The following is a 10886-nucleotide window of genomic DNA, read 5'->3' on the forward strand; positions in this document are numbered from 1 at the left end:
CTGGATAGAGTGTGAGACAGATGTGGAATTAAACTAAGCACCAGAATAAAGATCAGCTATATTGATCTGATAGAAATTGGTGTAACCCCAAAGACTATATAGCCCTTAGACACCATTGAAGCCTTGAACTCATTTCCATGGCTCAACTTTCAATGAAACAACAGATCTATAAGGTGATAAAACCAGGGAGGTATGCACTCCATAGAACAGTTTGCTATTATAAGTCAAAAGGGAAGCATTTGTCCAGGAATAATGCCCAAAAGGCTGGAACAATAGGAATAAAGGGTAACAGGAAAAGTGAGTGTAGGGTTGAAGTAGGAGAGTGCTGTTACATTATTGGGATTTTATTAAGTGTAACAAAATGAAATGTGTGTGAATTGTTGAATGGAAAAACAATTTGCTCAGTAAACTTTATCCAAAATTATAAAAGCTAAAAAAGGTGTTTTTTTTAACCTTCCTTTGTGCATTTTAAATCAAGTCCAATATATTTGCCAATAATATCACTAATTAGAAAGCCAGTAGTTTGTTACTTTCTATTCAGCTACCACAGGATCCACTTTTACTATGATTTGCTGTTTTGCAGAATTTGTTCTTTTTCAGATCTAATTATCTTCAAAGCTACCCAATATAACATGGTTAGCCTACAAAGAATTGTTGGTCATTTCCTAATTCCAGCCTCAAAAACAATTTCCACTGTACTTTTCCACAATGATTTCATTGTTTTCCCTCTGTGGTTACAGAAGTTGGGTGGTTTTATGGAGATAATAATTAGATGATATTGTGTAATTACTTTATGACAAAAGATGTTTAAACATAAATCACTAGAATATAAAAGTTTTAAACTTAGTAGTCATACTAACTTTGTGTGTAATAATTGATCGGTTTTAGCTTTAGTTTTAAGTACCTGGATCTTTCTGCTAACTTAGGTTGTATGAACTATGCATAAAAGCTTCTTCATATTTGATGTTCTTGCATATACTAAATTGATATTTCTTGTGCTGACAAATCTTCATTTTAAATAGAATGTGGTTTCATTTTTTGATAAGCTCTACTGAATTTTACAGAGAGTTTTTTGGGCCACCAAATATTTTGGATCATTGAGAGAAGATATATTGTACTGTACTAATACTAATTTTCTATTTACATTAGTATGTTGTGACATAATGTCAATGTTAATCACTGCTTGCCTGTTAATAGTGTTTATAAAAAGTTATTTTTGTGTGAGTAAACTTAATTTTTTTCTCTGATCTAAATGAATTTTAATGTTTCCTTTTTAGGAGTTACCTAATTCTGTCTTTCTAGTAATGGAGGTAGGTGGTATACAGCTTCTGTTTAACTTATTTCATGTACTTTAAATTAATAGTTGAGAATTTGAACTACGGATATCACTAATTTAGATTCTATCTTAAATATAAATATAAAATAAACATTTTAATCTTGTAATTTTTAAATGTTCTTCAGGTTTGACTTCTACATTGTATAAAAATGGTTTCAAAATTAAAAATGAATTGTTAATGAAATTAGTCTTGAATCAATGTCTTCATTTTAATTACTTTTTCTTATATATGTCAGTATTGCAATGGTGGAGATCTGGCAGATTATTTGCAAGGTAAATTTTTATGTATGTCAGTGTTTAATAATGATAAAATAATGATAATACTCTGGTCAGCTCAATCTTGAGAATTACTTCTGAAAGAAGCTGCGTCCAATTTTTTGTCCTTGTGTAGAAGCAACTTAATAAATGTTTATTGGTTTATTTTGTTACCCAGTGGCGTTTTAGTTGTAGTTTTATTCCTAAACTTTACATGTATTTAAGTACTTGATGTGTACCTCATTCTGACAGTGTTTGTGAAATTGGTCTTCTCTTTAGGAGAGAAGAAACCAAAGGAATTTTCTCTACATTAAAAAATGACTGAGTTGTTATCGTTGAATCTTTAGTAACTCCTTCATTTTTTGCAATCTATAAAAATCTTATGGAGGAATGTACCTAAGAGCATTTGTTAATTTGAGAATTTTTTGTAAGTGAAAAAAAAAGCAAACCAAAACTAAAATCAAGGGTAATATGAAAACTATTTCTTGGAACTAGGTTAAGATTTTCATACAAGATGATGCTTGAAGTTCTATACCTAAAATGCATATATATAGAATATGAAACATTCCTCACAATTTATTCTCTCAAAGTATTATGACGTTTTTGAGGCCAGCATCTACTTGTTTACCTCTTACAGATATTTGACTCATATCAAAAGAGACTTTTGTTTTATTTTAAAAAGGAAACTCACATACTTGTTATATTTCAGGTAATGTAGACTCCTGTAGAGTAACAAAAAGGGAAGAGGGGAAAGTGAATACTAGTGAAAACAAAAGATAAAAACAGTCTGTATAACAGATTGATGACAATACTTGGGAAATCTACCATCTCGTCCTAGACTTTAGTTACTAAAGTAAAATATTACCCAGTTTGTGTCTCTTTAACAACCCAATTCTGTTGATGGAATGTGCCATTGGTATTTGATTTTATGTATTTAAATATTCATATGACTGCTTTTCTATCAGCTAAAGGTACTCTCAGTGAAGATACTATCAGAGTTTTTTTGCATCAGATTGCAGCTGCCATGAGAATCCTTCACAGCAAAGGGATAATCCACAGGGATCTCAAACCACAGAACATCTTGTTGTCCTATGCCAATCGCAGAAAGTCCAGTGTCAGTGCTATCCGCATCAAAATAGGTAAATGGTTATGCATTGCTTCATACAAAGCAGGTTTATGAATCTTCTCAGTTTTAGGTAATTTTAGTTTAGGTTTGTTAAAAGGATAAATTCCAATGATGGAATTTTGAAATTTTTCGTTAGTTCATTAGGGCATTTTTATATCTTTTAACATTTTTCCTTTTATGAGAACATTCATTATATTTTAAAGGGAAGTGAAAGACAAGGATGTCTCCAGATTGGCGAGACCATCGGCACAGGGCCATAATGGTGTCCAAGGGTGTGCTGATTCGCAGCAGACATGGAAGGTCAAAATCAATCACACGTGAATTGTATCCAGCAAATCAAAGCATCATAGTTACAGCTGGGGTTACAGGAGCAGGATTGGGGCTGTGATTAGGATGAGTACATTGTGGTGGACAAAGGAGTTTAAAAGATGGGTCCAGGGCCCTCCCCAAGGCAGTCAGGGCATGACATATCTATGCAACCCCCCATACATCTCCATGAAGGCAAGCCCCAAAGGAAGACTCTCATCCCTCAAACTTGATACATGGGTAAAGGTAATGCCTTTTCCATTGTACATGGTCTAAAGACAAGAATATTCATATCCCTGGTCCATGTTCAGAAAAGGGTCATTGGAGACTTTATCCACGTGGGCAAGATGGATTTGGGGCTTTCACTGTCAAATATAGCCTTCTGCATACTGAGTTCTCAGAATTTATGTTCAAGTCTAGGACCCTTCTCTGAATATGAAATTTATTATTTGCAATACTTCAATCACAGGCAGGTGTGCTTCTTCCACGCAGACTTAGCTGATACTTCCCTTAGATGGCTGCTTGTTTTAAGGCACTTTTTTATGACCCCAGGCACTATTTTTTCTGATTGCTGGGCATCATCTGATTTCTTCATTGAGGTATATTTAGATTTGTGAATCCTGGGTAGTATATGATAAATATTTTAGACAGGGCCAAAGGGCCAGAGGAGCATTTAAGTAAGGAAGCTAATGTCTTAATGATTTTTGGCATCTTTAATAACCCTGATTCTTGATAGCACATAGGATTTTTTAAATAACAGGGAATTTAAGAAATCATCTAGTTTAGGTTTCTTACTTGGTAGTGTTTTAGTGCTCTTGTATTTCTAAATTATTTGAAGCATTTAGTAATGCTAGAATTTTTGAAAGTTCTAAAATTAGTTACAAAGAAAAATAACCATTTACTCTTATGTCTTAAAAAGTCATAATCTGTGTTATGTGTGAGCAAAGGTATCATTTTTATTCTACTTTTTATTTTGTGAAATAGCGGATTTTGGGTTTGCTCGTTATCTACACAGTAATATGATGGCTGCAACACTGTGTGGCTCCCCAATGTACATGGTAAGTTTATATTACAACCCTGTTTCTAGCACAGTGCCATATTTTCATTTAAGTGTAATGCTTGTTTCCAAGGCAAATACAGATTTATATAAGGAGGGCTTACAAATGTTCATGGAAAAATGACATTAAAAGATAATAGAATTTTTACATGAACTTTTTCAAGCCCCACTGTTTATTGTTTGAAGTGTTGTTTATATTACAGATGTCAGTTATCTATAATGTGATCTCTTACTTTAGCATAGTGGACTGAAAAAGAGTTTTGCTCCTCTTTTTTTATTAAGGATTAGTTATTATGGTAGAAGATTACATTGAAATTAAAAATTAATGAAGTATGGCCATACTTCATATAAAATAACTGTTATGCAGTTAGTTCCATAACAATATGATACATAATATTAATGTTCCTTTTAGGGCACCTCTTCAGTTACTTAGAATGCTCATCTTTTCAGTGTTCTCTCTTGATATAATCCCTCCCTAGAGTATAGAAATGTTTTCTTAAATCAAAAAAATATTTTCTCTCATATTTAACCTTCCATATAGATAAATATAGTATTGCCATGTGTGAAATTTCTGAATTAATGTGTAACATTAAGTGTAGAAATACCTTAATTTTGGAACTTCAAAATTTTATCAAGTAAATAAATATACATATTAAAATTTAAACTACAAATGGATTTTTGTTCAATTGGAAATTCTTCAAAAAGCATTAAACTCTGAGATCAAGGAAAATAGTGATCAAAGTTTAAATATATTGTAAATCTGAGTTGCCTTAATTATGATTATTCTATATTTATATATGATTAATTTTATGTAATGTAAATATTACTTTGCACTTCCTGACTATGAAATTATTTTAACCTTGAAGGTAGTAGAAGTGCTTGAGCTGATCATTAAAGGAAGTTAACTCAGAAATTTACTACGGAAAATAAAAATGTTAAGCCTGGCCTATAAAATGTCAATACCTTTAAATATATATGATATTTACTATTTAACATTTGTCATAATTGATAGTATATTTAAAAAGCCACATCTAATGCAAGCTGGTAAAGTATCTATCACAAAACAGCAGAAAAATGCTTTTTTTTTTTTTTTTTAGAAATATGCTTGTAAGACTGTTTTTTGTAATTCAGTTTTGTTCAATAGTGCTGCTTAATATAAAAGCTTTAAAACTACAGAGAAATATGTGGTCTGTTACAGCACACACCCATGTGTCCGTACTTTCATATAGAACAATGTTAACATTGTACTATATTTGTTTTTTGGTTTTTTTTTTCCAGAAAAAATATTGCAGAGACAGTTTAAAATCCTTTTTATATCTCTCCCTGATCCCATGTCCCACTCTTCAACACTTATACCCTAGAAGTAACTTCTATCCTATGTGTTGTTTTTATAATTGTTAAGAGTTCTTTTTGAATTTTATGTGTCCATTTATTTTATGTAGAAATGCTTGCTAAAAATTCTATATAAGTTTATGTACTGTCTATAACTTCTTTTCACGTGGTATTTTTTGAGATTTCTCAGTAAGTCACAGTACAGTAATAGACAGGTAATTCCCAGCTTTTGACGCAATCAAGTTAATAATAAACCCATCATTTTGAGCTGGTTCTAAATGGTTCAGTCATGGCTGGCAGAAAAACAGGCACAATATACATAAATTTGGGTACATATCAACAAGATCTCTTGCACCTTGTATTTTTTAAAAATTATTTTATTGGGGGCTCGTCCAATTCTCATCACAATCCATATGTGCCAAGCACATATGTACTTTCACTGTAGGCAACAGGCATTTGTGCTTTGCTCAAGAAGACAGCTGATGGGACACTTTGAAAGTGTGCCACGGTATTTTTGAGCAACATTTTGTTGTATCCTGCTCTGGTCAAAATAAGACACTTGAGATTTGGTTGCCTATGCAATATATAGGGCACTCTGTGTCTGTTGGACCTGATAACCATTTTGAAGCCCTGAATGAACTATACTTAACAACTACATTTTTTTTTGGAGGGGAGGGAAGAGAGGTTATATCTTATCATTAGTAATAAGTACTGCTTATTGTGTTGTAGCACATAATTTACTGCATTTATCACTCTCAGATGCTTAGTGTTAGGATTTGTAGACACTGATAAGTCTATAATTTGACCTAAATCATAACTGAGTTATGACAGTAGTCAAGATGAAACCTTTTGCATGTCAGACACTACCTATAGTTTTTTGTTTGTTGCAATAGCAATATCATTTTGTCATATTGTTAAGTTTTTGTTTTAGTGATTTTGTTGGGAATGTAACCTCTATCAGTTAATTAATATATTCATATTACCTCTATCAGTTGATTAATATATTCACATTAATGATCTAAGTAAAATATGCATATTATCTAAATAACAATAATATAGTACATTGGGTTTTTCTATACCCAGGCTCCTGAAGTTATTATGTCTCAACATTATGATGCTAAAGCTGACTTGTGGAGCATAGGAACAGTAATATACCAGTGCCTAGTTGGAAAACCACCTTTTCAGGTGACCTGATTTTTTTGTTGATGTTTCCTACTTGGCCTAGCTTTGAAATTCAAGTTTGTATTAGAAATGATTCTGGGGAGATCACTGGAAACTGTCTTTACCAATATGTTACTGATCACTACTGGGTGTATTGCTTAAGCTTTTATGTGAATTTATTTTGGGCATTTTTCCCTATCTTTACTCCCCTAATGTCCTGTTGAAAGCACTCTAGATTTTAATCATGATTATTCCTCTAGAATTTATCTTGCCTGTGTTACAATTTATTAAGTTACAAAGAGTTTTTAAATCTGAATACTAGAATTATGTGAAATTATTTCCCCCAATGGTATTGAAAAACAGAACTGTGACAACGTCAGGTTAAATACCATGGTGTCCCCATCTAATTTATATATAAAGCCAGTCCCTGAGTTATGAATGTCTGCCAATGGACAGATCCTACTGGTCCTTTAGTGCAACGTTTTGAACCATTTTGTCTTGGCCTGTGAAGAAAAATAGGAAAATAATGAAATTTTCCAATTTGAGTGATTTGTTGTAGTAACTGGAATGGGGAAAATTATAGGTGAGCATCCTGGAATGAGAGACTGAAGTAGAGTCATAAGCCTTTGAGATTAGCCTCATATGTCATGATTGACTGTGAAAAGCAACACGCATTGAAAGTGTTGGGGTTGAGTGCTATCTTTACATGGAGCTTTAATGCTATGTACATTTCCCTTGTCTTGAAAATTTTGAGCCAACCCCTCATCACAACAAATTCTTCATTATAATCACCTTCATTTGCTGCACATGCAGCTTTTAAATCATTGTAAAGGCTTAGAGTCTTTTTTTGAGCTAAAACAAAAAATCTTATTACCTCTGAGTTAAATTTGATTTATAGTAATCCAGTAGGATAGAACTGTCCCTTTGTGTTTTTGAGGCATTAGAGCTTTAAAGGAGCAGAAAGTCTCATCTTTCTTGAGGAGTGGTTGGTGGGTTCCAACTCCTGATCTTGGATTTATCAGCGCAGCATGTAACCCACTATGCCACCAGGGCTCCTTTACTTATATTAAATTAAGGCTAAGAACCTATCTGTACCTGTTATGACTGACCCACAAATTTTTGAAGAAATACTTTGGAACAAAACTTCTTTGTAACTAAGAACTGTCTATAAGTATGCTTTGGTGATTTAATTTCTTTTATTATGAGGTGCTATTTTTTCTGGAGAGACTAAAAGCAGTGGTATACTTAGTTTTATTACTTGAATCTACTGAACTAATGCAAAACCCTGTATTTTGCACAGTAAATAATTGTATAGGTGTTATAATCTCCAGATTAATGTTGTTTTTTAGCCTATTCTAAGTTTTAGGCACCTTGGATGCATACACTGAGCTAAAAAAAGACACATTATTCTAAAATGTGCAGAATTTTCATGCAGTTGCAGAGGTTTTAAGTTCCTAATGCCCTGCTAAGGCTCCACCAGCAATTTATGGCTTGCGAGTTTGGAATCTGTGTTCTTTACCAATATTCAATGCTAATCATGATTTGGAAGTTTTGTACCCTTTGTTTAAGAAATTTAAACCTTTTTTCTTTAAACAGGCCAATAGTCCTCAAGAACTAAGGATATTTTATGAAAACCACAGGAGCTTAATGCCTAGGTATGTGTTTTGATTACACGAGGTTTTACTGTTTGGGAAACAATGTTATTTAATTGAGCTCTATATGATTTTTTTCCTGTTATTAATGTTATTTTATTTGGCAGTAGTGTTAACTTTTTTTTTAATTAAAGTGAAAGCTGTAGCAGTTCTATGTGATGTTTACAGGGACGAGATATAATTAAAACCGATATGCATAATAGTAGAAAGTAAAATTTCCTCTAATACTTTTCCTCAGTCTCTATGGATGACAAAAGTTTGCTGTGCATTTTTTTCTTTTTCTTCTTTGCAAATATTTTATATATCTTGGAGTGTGTGTGTATATATGTATTACATGCATATAGTTTAATATAAATTATATTTACAGAATAATAATAAATGTTTAGTAACAGTGTGGGGGGGTTGGCTACAGAGAATGCCATAGTTTAGATGTATTATATATTTTTTAATCAGATACCTGTTGTTTTCATATTTTGTTATTACAAGCAGGATTTAGTACAAAGTGTGACTGTGTATATGGAATTGGTGGAACCAAAATTATACTGTTCAAATAAGCTATAACAATCTATACACTTGTCAGCAGTATGTAAGAAACTTCCCTTCTCCATATATTTACCAACATCTTATTAAACCTAAAAATCTGTAAGCCTTACAAATAGAAGAATATAAACTTGCTATTACTTTATTTATATTCTCATATAAATTATTCTCATATTTAGTGACTTATTCTCATCTTTACTGCCCCACTCATCTGTCAGTTTGTCATCAAATTTCTGTAACATTTAAATAGTTTAACTCCTCCCTACTCATCTGTTAGTTTGTTGTACTATCCTGGCTTTTGTGTTGATGTGTTGGTGGAAGCTTATCACTGGTACTTTAAATACTGTCAGGGTTACCAATGATGAACACGTTTTTGAGGAGTTTCCAGACAAACACCCTAGGAAGAAAGCTGTCCACTTTTGAGGGGTTACCCACTGAAAACCTTGTGAAGAACAGTGGAACATTGTCAAATACAGTCACTCAAAATACAGCTGAGAAGAGCTCTTGAGCTCTATTGATGTACCCATGGTGTCACATGGCAAAGCAGGTCTTGAAGGATCCTTAAGCTCTAGCAATACAAGACAGGGCTACATGGTCCACGGGTTGGCTCGGCCCACAAGTAGTGCAGCACACAGTTGAGGCAACGAACAAGCTCAAGCAGCAGCATGATGGTCTGATTACCAGAGAGAAAGAGAGGAAGTTCCCAGAATCTTCATGAGAAGGCCACATCCATAAGGAGTCATCATCAGGCTATGTGACCTGATTGACAGGCCAGAAAGCACCCCTATACTTATTTATGAAGTTGATATGAAATTATGTAACTACTACACAAAAGGTCAATGTTGATATCAGACAAAGCTCAGATATTTATTTATTTATTTTAAATCATTTTATTGGGGCCTCATACAACTCTTAACACAATCCATCCATCCATCCATTGTGTCAAGCACACTTTTACATTTGTTGCCATCATCATTCCCAAAACATTTTCATTCTACTTGAGCCCTTGGTATCAGCTCCTCATTTTCCCCTCCCTTCTCCACTCTCCTTCCCTCATGAACCCTTTATAATTTATAAACTATTGTATTTTTTCATGTCTTACACTGATGTCTCCCTTCACCCACTTTTCTGTTCTTCCCTGTGAGAGGGGGTTATATGTAGATCATTGTGATGGATTCCTCCCGTCTCCCCACATATTCCCCTTCCCTTCCTGGTATTATAACTCTCAATATCAGTCCTGAAGGGTTTATCTGTCTTGGATTCTCTGAGTTTCCAGCTCTTATCTGTACCCATGTACATGCTAGCAAGATTTGTAAAGTAGAATTGGAGTCATGATTGTGGAGGGGAGGAAACATTAGATAATTAGAGGAAAAATGTATGTTACATTGATGCTATACTGCTCCTTGACTGGCTCATCTCTACCTTGTGACCCTTCTGTAAGCAGCTGTCCAATTGTCTGCAAATGGGTGTTGGGTCCCTACTTTTCCCTCCCCCTCATTCGCATTGATATAATTTTTTTGTTCTGGGTCTTTGATGTCTGCTACCTGATCCCATTGACACCTCATGATCACACGGGCTGGTGTGCTTCTTCCATGTGGACATTGTTACTTCTCAGCTAGATGACGCTCGGTTATCTTCAAGCCTTTAAGACCCAGATGCTTTATCTTTTGATAGCCAAGCAGTATTAGTTTTCTTCACATTTGCTTTTGCACCCATTTTGTCTTCAAAGATCATGTTGGGAAGGTGAGCATCACGGAATGTCAGGATATTAGAACAAAGTGTTTTGTGCGTTGAGGGAGTACTTGAGTAGACATCCAATGTCTGTCTGCTACCTTAATACTAAATCTATAAATATATGTACATAGATCTATTTCCCCATTGTTTTCTATATAGATATATTTATATATGTACATGCCTGTATTTAGACCTCTGTAAATGCTCTTTGCCTCCTAGTTTTTTCCTCTAGTTCCTTTTACTTTCTTCTTGTGCCACTGTCATGTTCAGCCTTCATTTGGGTTTCAGTAATTCCTCTCGTTACATTGCCCCTGAGCAAGCCCTACCAGGCATCCTGTGTCCTCTTCACCATTGATTTTAAATCACTTGTTGTTCCCTTGTCCCTGG

General features: G+C 33.8%; 1 protein-coding gene across 1 annotated transcript in view; it reads left to right on the top strand.

The window, feature by feature from the left end:
- Window positions 1-10886, top strand: part of ULK2 (unc-51 like autophagy activating kinase 2) — a 197366-nt gene that overhangs the window by 37478 nt on the left and 149002 nt on the right. Inside the window, exons 4-9 of the mRNA XM_045290282.1 lie at window positions 1278-1310; window positions 1573-1609; window positions 2557-2730; window positions 4008-4081; window positions 6496-6597; window positions 8170-8228. Of these exons, the coding sequence (XP_045146217.1) occupies window positions 1278-1310; window positions 1573-1609; window positions 2557-2730; window positions 4008-4081; window positions 6496-6597; window positions 8170-8228 (479 nt within the window). The remainder of the gene's footprint in view (window positions 1-1277; window positions 1311-1572; window positions 1610-2556; window positions 2731-4007; window positions 4082-6495; window positions 6598-8169; window positions 8229-10886) is intronic.

This window comes from Echinops telfairi, unplaced genomic scaffold (genome assembly GCF_000313985.2).
Source record: "Echinops telfairi isolate 266 unplaced genomic scaffold, ASM31398v2 ScPeMD7_35;HRSCAF=133_1, whole genome shotgun sequence".
NCBI lineage: Eukaryota > Metazoa > Chordata > Mammalia > Afrosoricida > Tenrecidae > Echinops > Echinops telfairi.